Below are 15554 nucleotides of genomic sequence, written 5' to 3'. Positions count from 1 at the left end.
ACATACCATAAAATTCACCCATTTAAGTGTACAGTTCAATGGTTTTTAGTATATTCACTGAGTTGTGCATGCAACCATCACCACAATTAATTTTAGAACACTTTTACCACTCCAAAAAGCAACTATTAGCAATCACTCCCAATTTCCCCCCAGCTCTCCCAGTTCTAGGAAACCACCAATCCATGGATTCTGTCTATGGATTTACCTATTCTGGACATTTCACATGAATGGAATTATATAATATGTGGTCTTTTGTGACAATGATTTTACACCTTAGCAGAATGTTTTCAAGTTTCATCGATGTTGTAGCATTCATCGATGTTGTAGCATGTATCAGTACTTCGTTTCTTATTATGGCTGAATAATATTCCATTATAGGGATATTCACTTTATTCATCCATTCATTAGCTGATGGTCATTTAAGTTGTTTCCACTTCTTGGCTAATATAAATAATGCTGCTATGAATATTCTTGTACAAGTCTTTGTGTAGACATGTTTTCATTTCTCTTGGGTATACCTAGAAGTAGAATTGCCAGGTCATTTGGTAATTATATTTAACTGCCAAACTGGGAAAACCTACTATTTAAATGCTGGCCAACTTTTTAAATTCCTATTTTCAAATAAAATTAAGACATCCGTTGAATGATTAGAATCATAATTAACTTACAGGAAATAGATCTCCAACTTTTAGAAACTGACGCAAATCTGTATCATAATAATATCAGCTATTTAATTCTCAAGCAGTAAATATTCTATCCACAATGATCTAACATTCTGCCTACCTCAAGATTCACAGAATGTAATCGAGACACACACACGCATACACACACATGCAGTTCTAGGTGTGTAGCTCTGTTCAGCTTTATATAGTCCTAATGCTGGCTGTGACACATGAAATTATTCTGAATGTCAAGATTTTCACATTGTGTCCAACTTCTACAAAGAAAAGGCACCTTACATGAGGACCTGGCATGGTAGACAAAAGCACAAAAATATTACTTATCCCTTACATATTATTATGATAAGGGAACAAAATAGGGAGTATGGGCAAAGGCTGACAGTCCAGAACAAAGTATAAGGAATATATTATTTTAGTGATCAAAACTAAGGGCACAAACCAAGGAAATGACAATCAAGAACCAAAGAGTGGAAAAAATCAAGTCAATCAAATAAGTTATTTGTAATGTGAGCAGGTGGTACTGACCTGATACTATAGTCTATCTATCTGAACAGACTCCTAATATATTTCTTGCCAGGTACTTTATCCTGGACCAGAAAGGAAAGAGTGCCTATAAAGAATATCACTGGGACAATCGTTGAAATTTGAATAGGATCTGTGGATTAAATAGCAGTATTGTATCAACATTAATGTCTTGAATTTAATGGTTATGCTGTGGTTATATATCAGAGTATTCTCAATACATACTGAAGGATTTAGGGGTGATGGGACATCATGTCTGCTCTTACTCTCAAATGGTTCAGAAAATAACAATTTATTTGATGTGCAGTATATTATAAGCCAAACATGGTAAAATATTTACTTTCTTTAAATATGTTTTTATTGATTTCAGAGAGAGAAACGGAGAGAGAGAGAAAGGGAGGGAAAGAGGGAGAGGGAGAGAGAGAAAAACATCAATGATGGGAGAGTCATTGATCAGCTGCCTCCTGCACACCCCCTGCTGGGGATCGAGCCTAAAACCCTGACAGGGAATCAAACCATGATCTCCTGGATCCTAGGTCAATGCTCAACCACTGAGCCATGATGGCCGGGCCAAATATGGTAAAATTATTAACTATTGGGGGAATCTAGATGCAGGATATTCAGGAGTCCTTTGAAATAATCTCACAACTTTTCTCTATGTTTCACATTATTCCAAAATTAAAAATAGCCCTGGAAGGGTGGCTCAGTTGTTTGGAGCATCCTCTTGCGCACCAGAAGGTTGCAGGTTCAATCCCCCGTCAGGGTTCATACGAGAGGCAAAGGATCGATGTTTCTCTCTCAAATCAATGTTTCTCTCTCTCTCTCTCTCTCCCCCCCTAAATCAATAAAAACATATCCTCAGGTGAGGATTTAAAAAATAAAAACATGTAAGTAAATAAAATTTACAGATACTTTGACAATGGAGTGTAGTATATTTTAAAAGATATATCTAAACAAACACAAAATTATTTTAAAATCAAATTAAAAATAAAATGCTTTGACAATAGTGTACAATATATCTCAAAACTTATTTAAACTAATAAGCACATGAGGCAATTAATTCTAACTTCAGTTCTTAAAAGTCTATAGACTTCAATTAACAAGAAAAAAAAATTTTTTCCTTAAATTAAACCAAAAGGTACTCCTTCCAGAGAATTCAAATGAAGGTAATATAAAAATCCTAGAAAGTTATCTACAGGTAACTTTTAGAATATATAATGTAACAATAATTCTTTTAAAAGCCCTCTTCAAAACTAAAACATTATAATTAACATTTCTGAAATATAAGCTAATCTCCTATATGAAAAATATCACTAAATTTAATCAATGACTAGATTTACTCAAAGATTTCCAGTGTTGCTATAATAATACAAATATAAGAAGAATGTTCCAATTTTGGTAGTAGTGATACTTCAATTTCCAAAAAAGATTAATTTTATTTAGGTAAGCTGGTCACCTACTATTTTTTGGAAAAACTATTTTTTTGTCACTGTCTTCTGAAATTGCTTTCATAACTTCTAATCTGAAAGTTTTTGAGACTACTGAAAAATTCTTTTATGAAATGACTGTAAATCTCTAGAATCATTTTCTCTTTTCATTAACATAAAAAAATGCCATCAAACTTTTATTACAAGAGACAAGACAAATAGAAACCTTTAAAAGTTGAATGTCCTAATACACTTTAAATAATATCACCCACAAAGAGTATCTCTACAGTTTAATCAACTTTCAAGTATAAATGACAACAAAACTTGTACTTCATTTAAAACAATGCATTCACATTCCTTAGTGATAAATACGTATCATCTTAGAGCTGAAAGTGAAAGTTGTTACTTACCATGTTTATAACTTGGTCATTAGAACATTCTTAAAATGAATTATGACTGAGAATTTAAATAACTGAGCTCCCATTTCCTGAATTTCATTTACAACAAGATTTCTCTTCTTGCCAGACTTCCTGAATCATTTCCTAAAGACAAAGCACCCAACTCAAAGTAGTTGGTTCTACCCCACAAAAGCCTGGTTTCCAAGGAGATGCTGTAGACTCTGCATTACCTCAGGCTCACATTTATGAGAAAAATTCCTCTCAGTAAAAAACTGTGATTTTCATCTCAAATCAACAACAGTAAAATAAAAACTAAATGTATAAATAAGTAAGCAATGACCAGTGAGCTTAAGAGAGACTCACATCAACATCAAATAGGGAAAGCTACCAATCAAATGATGGCCAACTAGAAAATGTACTTTTGTTGTAGTCTCTGTAGTCTTTTCTTGAATAACAAAGAAACAAAGACTACTTTGTGCTTCCATACATGTACCCAAAAAGATAGAAACCTTTCAACCACTTTTACCTCATCTCTTATTATAGATTTTTATCTTCTCCCTAAATCAAAAATATTATACTGGCATATTCATAATATGGACTATTATATAGCTAATAAAAATAGGCATATAAATTAACAAAGAAAAATAAACACACTACAAATATAACATTTAAAAAGTATCCTTTTTGTTTAAAAAGTACATAGGTATGTGTGTGAGCACATATGTACATTTGTGTAGAGTTGTAGGTCTCAAAAAATACTCAGGTTAAAAAAAAGAGGAACATCTATAATACTTTCAACAATGAAGATAAATTTTTATTTTTATTTTATATATATATATATATATATTTTAATATGTCTTTATTGATTTCAGAGAGAGGAAAGGAGAGGGGGAGAGAGAGATAGAAACGTCAATGATGAGAGAGTCACTGATCAGCTGCCTCCTGCACGCCCCCAACTGGGGATCGAGCCTGCAGCCTGGGCATGTGCCCTGACCGGGAATCGAACCCCGATTGCCTGCATCCTAGGTCGATGCTCAACTGCTGAGCCACGCCCAGCCAAGCAAGATAAATTTTTAAAAATACTCAGATTGGACAAAAACAGTTAACTCTAAGACTAGAATGGGGGGTGGGGAAAGGGGTGAGCAGTAAATGAAAGGAATATAATTTTTATTGTTTGAGATTTTTCCAAAAGGAATTAAGAATATAATTTTGAAATTAAAAAATTATATGTGTATGTGCATGTACAATTAATAGATTGACCCAAAACACCTGAAACAGTTTCAAAGGCATACAAATAATAAGCCTATCGTAAAATCATGTATTTAAGACACGATCATCTATATTAATAACAAGAAACCATTTACTCCCAAAGATAAATTGGTAATAATACTTGTTTTGGTAATTCAATTTGTAATATTAAAAGAAGTAACAGCTGGCTGTGATGAATTTTGCTCATGGTAGAATATAGAGTTTCACTTAAATTTAAGGGAAGCATCACATTCCTGCATATAAAAATTCCCCTTTCCTGCTTATCCCCCCAACTGTCTATAGAAACTTCTGAATAACTAAATTCTCACCACCTTAAAAACAAGAATAAAATTATGCAAAAGAATTAAATAAGAAAGATAGTGAACTTTATTGTAAGTATTTATTACAAATTTAGTACTTGACTTATAACTTTTATTTTAATGTCATAAGGCAGAGATGTTAAGAAAATGTGGAGTCACGTAAATAGTTTCTAATCCTGATTTTTTCTTACTCTCTAACTCTGTGCAAACTAAAATTTGCCTGAATGTCATCTTACCTATGAAACAGAGACAGCACCACCTATAACAGATGATTGTAATGAGGATCAGTGGATATTAAACATACTCATAACCTTTAACTAGATTGACCATATATTAAACATGTCATCCCTCTAGTTAAAATCTTCCAATGATATCCCATCAGTCTTTGAATAAAATATTATCTGCTTACAGTGGCTTAAAAGGCACTACATAACTGGCTCCTGCCCTCCTCAACAATCTCATCTCCTACCATCTTCTTTTCACTTACTCAATGTGCTCCACTGGCCTCTGGGATATTTTCTTCAATTAGCCAAGTTCAAACTAGCTGTTAATTCTGCCTACAATGCACTTTGCCCAGATCTTCATTTTGTTCTTTCAGGTCTCAACTAAATCCTCTCCTCTCATAAACTCTCTTCTAACTCTGTTATTCTCTTATTATTATTCTTCCCTTTAGTCTGTTTTAAATTGTCTTCAGAACACTCATCACTTTTCAGTTTTCCTATGTATTTATAACTTTATCTTCTGCTTTTCCTCACTGGAATATTATTTGTAACTTTATTCCACCTTACTCTTTGCTGAATCACTAAGGTTTAGAACAGGCCCTAGCACTTAGAAATGCACAATAAATAAATTCATTTCTTGTTGAAGGAATGAATTGAAATTGTGAAAAGTACATATACCAAAAAAGTGTGTAAGGAATGCACACTATTAAGATTATCTACAAATATGCAGCTTAAAAACATTATTTTGTGCATTTCTGTTAAGCTCCAAGGCATTTAAAACACTTTGTTTACCTGTAATGACAAAAGGTAAATAAGTTGCAACTCAGACTTTGGTTTATATAATAGGAAACTGAAATTAAATCGTCTCATCATATAGAGATGTCAGTGTTAAAACTTTAAAGAGAATTCTGAACTCTTAAGATTTCTTAATTATTGAATTCCTTTGTTCAGTATAGTATTCTGATTAAGGAAAAATTCCGTGTTTTTTTAATCCTGACCTGAGGATATCTTGTATTGATTTGAGTGAGAGAGGGAGGGAGGAGGAGAGAAAGAGAGAGAGAGATTGAGAGAAACATTGATGTGAGAGAAACATCAACCAGCTGCCCCCGTATGCACCCCAACAGGGGATCCAACCCACAAACTAGGTATGGTGTCCTGACCGGGAATCAAACACACAACCTTAACTTTTTGGTATATGGGATGACACTCCAACCAACTGAGCCACCTGGCTAGGACAGGAAAAATTCTTTAGAATTAGACAGACCTAGTTAAAGTCCAACTCTCCCAGCTTCTTGCTGGATGTCCTGGACAACTTATTTAATCTCTCACCAAGTATAAGTGTTCTCTATTGTAAAGTTGGAATAATAATAATATCTACTCCATAAGATTATTGTGAATATAAAACTGCTATCACAAATAAAAGGATTCAGGTGATCCTTCAATAAATAAGCATTCGATAAGAGCTATTATATTTTGTTACTATTATAATATAGGTAAGCCAAAATAAAACATGCAGCCAAGACTTTTTTTTATTTTTTTCTTACATATAACTCTGTCATCAGGTATAATACCTGACAAATAAGGTATAATACTCTGTCATCAAGTATTATACCCGATGACAGAATTCTGTCATCAGGAAGAATCAATGAATGAGAACATGGGAAGAGCTTTATATCCATGAAGAGAGGTATTTATTGTGTGCTTTAAAATTTATGGGAAAGTCCCCCTGTGAAATCTTTCCTTCTATGATGTTATACCATATGAAAATCTACCATTCCTTTGGGTTTCTCCTCTTATGGTACCCTAGAAGAATATAACTATTTCTGTAACTCATAATTCACACTAAAATGATAGTAACTACTTCACAACTGACTTGTCTGAAAAGATGTGATTCAAGAAAATTTCAGAACAGAAAAATAAAGGGTAAAAAATGTCAAACTGAAATAGATACAACTAAAAAGAGCTATCTTCTAGAAATGATAGTACGTGAATATGTACCATACTATGTATATGAACTGACGAAGAATACTGAGGTAAACTACAAAGATGACCACAAATTCTTCCCTTCAATATGCCCTTGGGTAATGCCCTCCTATAGTGGTTCTGAGCTTGGCCATGTGATATGCTCTAGCCAATGAGACAATAACAAATGTGACACAGACTCAAAAAATGCTTAGGCATTGGTGCTTCCACTCTCTTGCAGTTCTTGGAATCCTACAACTGTCATATGCCCAGGAAAACCTGCTGATGATAAAAGACACATGTGGCCCAGCTGCTGCTGTTCCACTAGCCAACAGCGTATCAACTGTCAGAAATGTGACTGAAACTGCCTTAGATGATCCAACCACCAGTCAAACCTCTAGCTGACCTCAAACACATGAGCACGTCCAGAAGAAATCAGATGGGTCAACCCAGACCAGAAGAACCACCTGAGTGACATACAGAATCTTAAGCTAAATAAATGGTTGTTACTTTAAGTGACCAAGTTTTGGAGTGATTTGTTACAGAAAAAAGCTAGCAGATACAAATACAAATCATCAATACATTCCCATTTTTCCCTAAATCATGGAGAAGAGGTAGAACACAAAAACAATGAACAAAAAGTCAATATGCTTAATTTTTTAAAAACCAATTAAATACTGTTACCAGAGAAGACAGTAGCAGAATTATGCTTACCTATAGCAAATACCTAACAGATATTTACTGAATTGAATAAATGAAATATAGCCACATATAGAAAGAGCAATAGAATCTGATAAGTTATTCTCAAGAGTATATGTACTATATATGAGGTAAAAAAAGTAATAATTATTCCACCCTCGCTAGTGTGGCTCAGTTAGTTGAGCATCATCCAGTGCACTGAAAGGTTGTTGGTTCGATTCCCAGTGAGGGCACATGCCCGGGTTGTGGGCTCAATCCCCAACTGGGGTGTGCAGGAGGCAGTGATCAACGTTATGCTCTCACATCGATGTTTCTCTCTGTCTCTCTCTTCCTCTCTCCCTAGAAATCAACAAACTATTCCTTTAAAAATAAATAAATTAAATAAATATAATCATTCCTCTTCTCTCTGCAACAGATATATATTAATGAAATATTTTATTCATTCTAGCACGATACTTTTTACAAAGTGATCAGCAAAAATTAAAAGGATTCAGAAGATTACTGAAATTATTATAAGGGGAAGAAAATTTCTCAAAGACTGGGAAGTCTGACTAAAAATTATGTGTGTATAAATACAGAAAAATTACTAATATCATGATGATCATTATCATTAATGAGCATCATGTATTAAGTAACCTGTATATGAAAAACAGTGCTAAGTACCTAAAATTATTTTATTAAATCCTCAATACAACCATTCAAGGCTTATAATGTTAATCCAGTCTACAAATGGGAAAACTAAGGCTTATAGAGGCAAAGTAACATGTAAGGGGGGGGGAAAAAACCTAGGTGCAACTCCAAAGAACCAGCAGCCTTCGCTTGGCATGTATCTTGTTTCAATATACATGAATTTCAGTTACCAGAGTTAAATAACACCTGCTCCCTAATAACTCAGTTCAAATTTCAGTTACCATAGTATATTAACTGTGAATAAACACATAAAGTACAAACTCTGCTGCTAGCTCTTCAGGACACAATCATTTTGTAATTAACAGATGTGCATCATGATTAGTGACCAATCACAACACTTGTTTTAAAGTCTGTTGGTGATTGGTCACTGCACATCTGTTATTCAGCTCAGCGATAAACCCATTTTATAAAAATTGATTTTTGAAAGAGATAATTGACCAATAAAGATGAATGCAGCAAAAAAAATAAAAAATTATAATGCTGAAGGTAAAAGTCAAATCAAATGTAAAAGAAGTTACATAATAGCTGACAGTGGAAATGCTGACACACCATATGAGAGATTCAGTCAGAAGAACTTAGTGAAGATGAAGTTATCAGCATAAATGAGGAAAGTAGTTGTGAAAAAAGACTAAAAATAGTCCAGATAAAGTGATGCTAGCAGAAATTTTGGAATTTAGGAATTTTCAATGATTAAAATGTTGGAAGTTGAGCCCTGGCCGGTATTGCTCAGTGGTTAGAGCATTGACCTGCATAATGAAGGGTCATGGGTTCAATTCCTGATCAAGGTCACATATCTGGGTTGCCGGTTTGATCCCTGCCCCTGGTCCGGGTATGTGAGGGAAGCAACCAGCTGATGGTCTCTCTCACATCGATGTTTCTCCTCCCCCACCCCCAAGCTCTCTAAAGAGCAATACAAAAAAAACATCCTTGGGTGAGGATAAGTTAAACATATCTATGTATAGCTACCAGAGATATAAAAGGATCTTGCATCATGATAAAAGGATCAATTCATCAGGACATAATAATAAAAGTATATATGTTAATAATAGAGCTTCAAAAAACATGAAGCAAAAATTGACAATATTAAAGGGATGGATAAACAGCCAATTCCAAAATCTTAGCTAGAGATTTTAATTTCTTATTCCAGGAACTGATGAAATAACTAGGAAAAAAAAAGTCAGTAAAGACATAGAAGACATGAACAACACTATCAATCACCTTAACTTAATTGATAAGTGAACCACAGGCTTTAAAAAAAAAAAAAAGAGAGAAGATACATGCCAATCCATGCTAGAACAATTTACTAATTAATCAAATTTTTTTAAACAGTCACAAGCATAGCTATTATATACCAAACACCTACTATGTACAAGTAACAAATTATCTAACTCTTTAAAAACCTTACAAGATAGGTATTATCTCATTTATCGAACCCTAGAGAGGTTCAAGAGATTTACCCAAAGCCATATTGTCATTAATAGAAGAAAAAGAATTTGAACCCAGGTCTGTCCTTTGAAAGCGGCATTCTAACTCCCAAATGTTGTCATGTAACCATTTTTTTAAAAAGATTTTGTTTCATTTTCAATGACTATAGTGATAAAAGAACTCCATTAGGGAATTACAAAATACTAAACAGTTCTTGAGGCAGTGGCAATACTGGAAATTCCACTAAATGAGGCCAAAAATACCTACCAGAGTTGAAGTCTAAAGTAATATGACTGTCACATATCATTAAGACAGTAAGAATCTTTTTTAAATCTCTAGAAAATAGCCATTAACCTTTGTTAACCCAACAGAAATCCAAGAATGGGATCAAATGGTTTTGCATTCAATAAAAAATATCTCAAACATTTCAATCAAAGCTTAAAAAGTCACTTCTAAAATAAACTGGGGGTTAGGCAGTAAATAGGCACACTGAAAATTAGATATATTTACAAAACAAAGAGAACTCAATCCTTACACTATTCAAGGGAATACAGATAATTGCAATAATTTATTAGAAAAAGAAGTTTCTCTGATTAAAAACCATTCTGAAAATAAGCAGTTACTGACAGGGAATAATTAAATCAAAGGAAAGAAAAATGATTATCTTACTCCATCTAAAACAGAGGTGGGGAACCTTTTTTCTACCAAGGGCCATTTGGATATTTACAACATCATTCTCCAGCCATATAAAATTATCAATTTAAAAATGAGCCTGCTATATTTGGTCAAACATTTAATTAACTCACCCCTAATGTGATGGCTGGAACTTTGGTTATCTTGGCAGGGCCAGACCAAAAGATTTTTAGGGCCATATATGGCCCTCAGGCCAGATGTTCCCCACCCCTGATCTAAAGCATCTCTGCAAAAATAAAAATATGTCCAAAAACTACTAAATAACTAGAATGTATCCTATCAAAAAGCTGAATGAAAAAATTCAAATCTCAAACATACAGGAAAAGAATTAAACTTGGGCATAGAAAGCATACTTCCAAAGCATAAAATGGAAGCCATTCACTAGTGTACCAACTCAATAAAGCCATTCTACATTTTGCCAAAGCATAGACTATTGAGGTATTAATAACTGCACTGAGTCAATAAAATATTACATTAAAATTAAAAATCAGCACAAAAGATTCTATGAAAGTAAATAAAATTTCTACCTTAGGCCATTTGGGATTGAGAAGTCGAGCTTTGATTGCATCATCCAGGGCCTTGTCATACTGCTGAATTTTCATATATGCTGCAGATCTATTGCTGTATAAAATGCAATTCTGAGGGTCAACAGCCAGAGCTTCATTGTACAAAACAATAGCTGTGTGGAAATCTCCATCATGACAGGCCTGGTTACTCTGACGAACTTTCTCAACAAATTCAGCTTTGCTCAGCACTGGACCATCAGGACTTCTCTGGCCAATAGTCTTAGCACCAAAGAGAGGAATCTACAAACAAAGAAACTTTGTGTGAGAAAGTTCTGATAATCCAGAGGGGTTCCTTGTCTGAACTTCAAGAGAACATGAACATTCTTCATGGTCTAATTTATATTATAGTTAACTTTTGTGCCCTGAAAGACAATAAGCTTTCCAAGAAGCAGCCAACATAGTGCCTTGAGTGCATATGTATATATGTATGTGTATGCATAGTTATAAACTTACATATTTATACTTATATATGTATATATATTTTGATTGAGAGAATGAATGAGTGCAAGAGTACTCAATTTAAAGTTATACTAAGGGAGCCCTAGCCAGTGTTGCTCAGTGGTTAGAGCATCAGCCAATGCACCAAAGGGTGATGGGTTCGATTCTTAATCAAGAGCATGTACCTGGGTTGCAGGTTCAATCCCTAGGCAGCCAGGGCGCATGCAAGAGGCAACAAACTGATGTGTCTCTGCTAAGATTATGGACTATTTTTCTTTTCTTTTTTTTAAATATGTTTTTATTGATTTCAGAAAGAGAAGCTAGAGGGAAAGAGAGATAGAAACATTAATGATGAGAGTCATAGATCAGCTGCCTCCTGCACACAGCCTACTGGAGATTGAGCCTGAAACGTAGGCAGGTGCGCTGACACAGAATTGAAACGTGACCTCCTGGTTCATTGGTCAATGCTCAACCACTGAGCCATGCCGGCCATGCTATTTTTATTTTCTTAAAATTTCCTCTTATCTAAATATTAGGAAATGAGTATATGTTAGTTTTAAAATAAAAAATAAAATTTAATGTACCAATGAATATTTTTAGACTGGCAAATTTGGTAACTGTAATTTGGCTACTACCATGGAATTTCTAAGACAAAACCAGTTTTAGAGATCACCAAAAAGAAAAGAAAAATCTGCTAGAAATTATATCTTGGCAATTTAATTTCTGATTTTGATGATTTTTCCAACTCACTAAATTTTCTATGACTTTATAGCAGTGACCTTAAAACCAAAAGGAGTGACTCAGTCAAATGTTATTCATTTTTAAAACATGAAAATTATGAACTACATTAGACTACTAACAGAAGAAACTTAAGACAGTAGTATCAAGAGAAACAGTTTGCATGTCTAAAAAGGCTTGCCCTAACTGAAATAAAAACAAAAAGTGTAATTTTCTTCCCCATGTCTTCCTTTAAGACTAAGTCCAGTCCCTCAATTCAAAAGAGGGCAGATCCAATATGTAACACGCCAACCTGTATAAAAGTAATAGACTCTTCACAGAGATAGCTGCATTTTTTAAAAGAACAAATTTCACAGAGAGGAGAAAGAAAGGCAGAGCTAATCTCCCACATAGGCAACCACTATTTTTCCTCTGTTCACAAGCATATCATATCCTAGATTTCCAGAACAATGTACAGGGACAATATAAAGTAGTTCAAAGACCATAAAAGGTACAAACTTCATAGAATCAGATAATCCAGAAGGGTACACATTCCAGACAAGCTAGTTTTCCATTGAAGATACCCAACAATCTTTTTCCAAGTCCATTTCAAGTATTTTACATTTTTTCCCAACAGTCCCAATGTGAAGTATACTAGCATCAGGGAAAAGGAATTATCCTTTATTGAAATAAATATGATCAAAAGAAGGCTGTCATGAGATAATAGGAGAGGTGCTCAGAAAAACACACTCAATCCAGCAGGAACCTAGACATTCATAATTAATGAAAACATACTCTGTGTATTCACATCAGTCAGGAAGAGTGAGACCAAGGTCAAAGCATTAGAAGTACAGGATTCTGAACTTCACAGTCACCAATACTTTTACAAAACCTACAGTTTAATCCAATGTAAGAGTCACAGTTGTCAAGAATGATCCTTGACCACCAGACAAGTGTTCTGTGAGGCTTAAAAGAGGATTATAGTCTAACCCCTACTCTCAGTTCCATCATTTTAAAGTTAATTCTTGCCCGGCCAGGCGTGGCTCAGCGGTTGAGCGTCAACCCAGGATCCAGGCGATGGGGGTTCAATTCTCAGTCAGGGCACATGCCCAGGTTGCAGGCTCGATCCCCGGTGGGGGGCATGCAGGAAGCAGCCGATCCATTATTCTCTCATCATGGATGTTTCTATCTCTCTATCCCTCTCCTTTCCTCTCTATGAAATCAATAATTTTATATATATATATATATATATATATATATATATATATATATATAAAGCTAATTCTTAAAGGGCCCTGGCGGGGTAACTCAGTTGGTTAGAGCTTCGCCCCACTACACCAAGGTTGCAGGTTTGATCTCCGATCAGGGCACATAAAAGCAGCAACCAATGAATGCATAAATAAGTGGAACAACAAATTGATCTTTCACTCTCTCTCTAAAATCAATAAATAATTTTTTGGAAAAAAATTAAGTTAATTCTTGGAATTTGAAAGCACTTTTAGAAGATTTAGATCAGGGCTTAGCAAACATCGGCTGGTCTGAAGCCTACTTCTGAAAAGAAAGTTTTATTGCAACATAGTCACACCCATTCATTTATATATTGTCTATGGCTGCTTTTACACTACAATGGCAGAGTTTAGTAGTTGAAACACTGTATGGCTCACTAAGACTAAAATATTTATTATCTGGTCCTATATAGAAAATGTTTGCCAACCTCTGATCCAGATCAATTATTGCCAGTATTTCCTAGCTTCTTGAGCCCTTTTATGCATCAAAACCTTTTTCTAATCTCTTAGTTGTACAGTTTAAGACTGCTAATTGAAAAAATACAAATAAATAGCAAAGTCTACACTGAATTCAGTATTGCCTTTACATACATGTATAATTTCACGAATCAAAGCAGTATCTATACATATTTTGAAAACAACAGAAGCATGTATGTAAACAAGTTATTTCATTTATTCGGTCTACAGATAATTCTTGCTTTACATGTGAATTGTGCCATGGACCTCCCTTGGAGTCCACAAAACAGTAGGAGCAGTGATCTGGTAGAAGTTTCCTAGCTACAGAGAATAAAAGGTTATGCTCGTTAATCAGTTCTGCTATCTAATTATTATAAGAAACAATGTCTTGACAGCAATTATTCTATTGTTTTTGCCAGAGAGCTTTCAAAATGTTGGTCTATTCAATAATCTTGGTCTACTTATTTATTTAAGGGAATATTTTATAATAATCTGACCTAGAAAATTCAAAGGGAAGTTATGTTGCTCATAACTAAAAGTCCATAGAAACATTTGTAAAATTTTGTTCCATAGTTGATAGATGTCTGCGTAGAAATTTTTCAGAGCAAAGCTTTTTTAGCTATGTTTTATATTGCAGAACTTTGAGAATATCACTTGTTCTGGGCTGAAACAGACAAATATTTCTTCATAAAATACTAGTTTTGACTGCAGGTACCCCCTCAGCCAGGATAGTCCTTCAATCAGATGAAACACCAGACTAAGCATCTCAATACTGCAAAAAGGAAACAGACAGCATCTTTACCACTTGCCCATTTGATCCCTACTGTATAATAATATGCCTTCAGGATACACTGCTGAATGCCTACAAGCCCTCACCAGATATACAATTTTCTATTACTTGTTGTCTAGAAAGGTTTTTCTTTGTGGCTCCCTAAAACCTCCAGCCATTGGTCTGAGTTTTGTGCCCTCAGATATTGTACACAGTTCCCACATTTCTTATGTGCTGCTATAGCATCTGTGGTTTAGGGCTATTGTGTGAACTGTGACCTTGCAACATTTCCTTTTCACTTGGGAGAAAGAGCAAAGAAGGGGAGTTAGTGTGCCTGCTCATTTCTATTTGATAAGCTGTATTCCTCCCACCACTTCTCCATTTAAAAGCCCAAGTGCAGCCCAGCCAAGCGTGGCTCAGCGGTTGAGCATCAACCTAGGATCCAGGAGACCATGGTTCAATTCCTGGTCAGGGCACACGCCAAGGTTGCGGGCTTGATCCCCAATTGGAGGCATACAGGAGGCAGTCAAACAATGACGACTCTCTCATCATTGATGTTCCCCTCTCTCTCTCTCTCTCCCTTCCTCTCTCTGAAATCAATAAAGATACATAAAAAAAAAAAAAAAGCCCAAGTGCACTCAGTAACTTGTAAGGGCTAAAAAGCAGCAATCTAGTAAATCCTTAATTAAGAACTATGCACACCCAAGCCAGCTTATGCCTTCCCAGAACTGAGACTCTGCTAAGGCTCTGGTCAGAAACTGTCCAGGAGTGACTGCTCACGGGCTTAAAAAGAAATTTTATGCGTAGTCCTTCTCCCTTCCCTCACTGTAAGGTGTTTTCTTAACACATCCTTTAGGAAAACAAATTATCATAAATTTGTTGCTTCAATCATCCCCAGTGGGCCAGTATATCTTTAGGTGAGGGGTGAGAATTGATGTTTCCTCTCTAAAACCTCAAATTCCCATAAATGTTCATCATATGACCTAGTTACTTTTTAGGATGCTCTCTAGTTAATTAATATGTTCCTCTAAAAATAT

At 34.8% G+C, this 15554-nt stretch overlaps 1 protein-coding gene across 3 annotated transcripts in view; it reads right to left on the bottom strand.

Moving 5' to 3' along the window:
* The window catches only part of TTC28 (tetratricopeptide repeat domain 28), a 463914-nt gene that overhangs the window by 433238 nt on the left and 15122 nt on the right, over positions 1–15554 (bottom strand). For all 3 annotated transcript variants that reach the window (XM_081123100.1, XM_081123101.1, XM_081123102.1), the window contains exon 2: positions 10813–11091. In XM_081123100.1, coding sequence (XP_080979226.1) covers positions 10813–11091 — 279 coding nt within the window. The remainder of the gene's footprint in view (positions 1–10812; positions 11092–15554) is intronic.

Source organism: Miniopterus schreibersii (assembly GCF_964146895.1).
Source record: "Miniopterus schreibersii genome assembly, chromosome: 20".
Classification (NCBI taxonomy): domain Eukaryota; kingdom Metazoa; phylum Chordata; class Mammalia; order Chiroptera; family Miniopteridae; genus Miniopterus; species Miniopterus schreibersii.
Note: the sequence above shows the minus strand (reverse complement) of the source record. Positions and strands in the feature narration are given on the sequence as shown.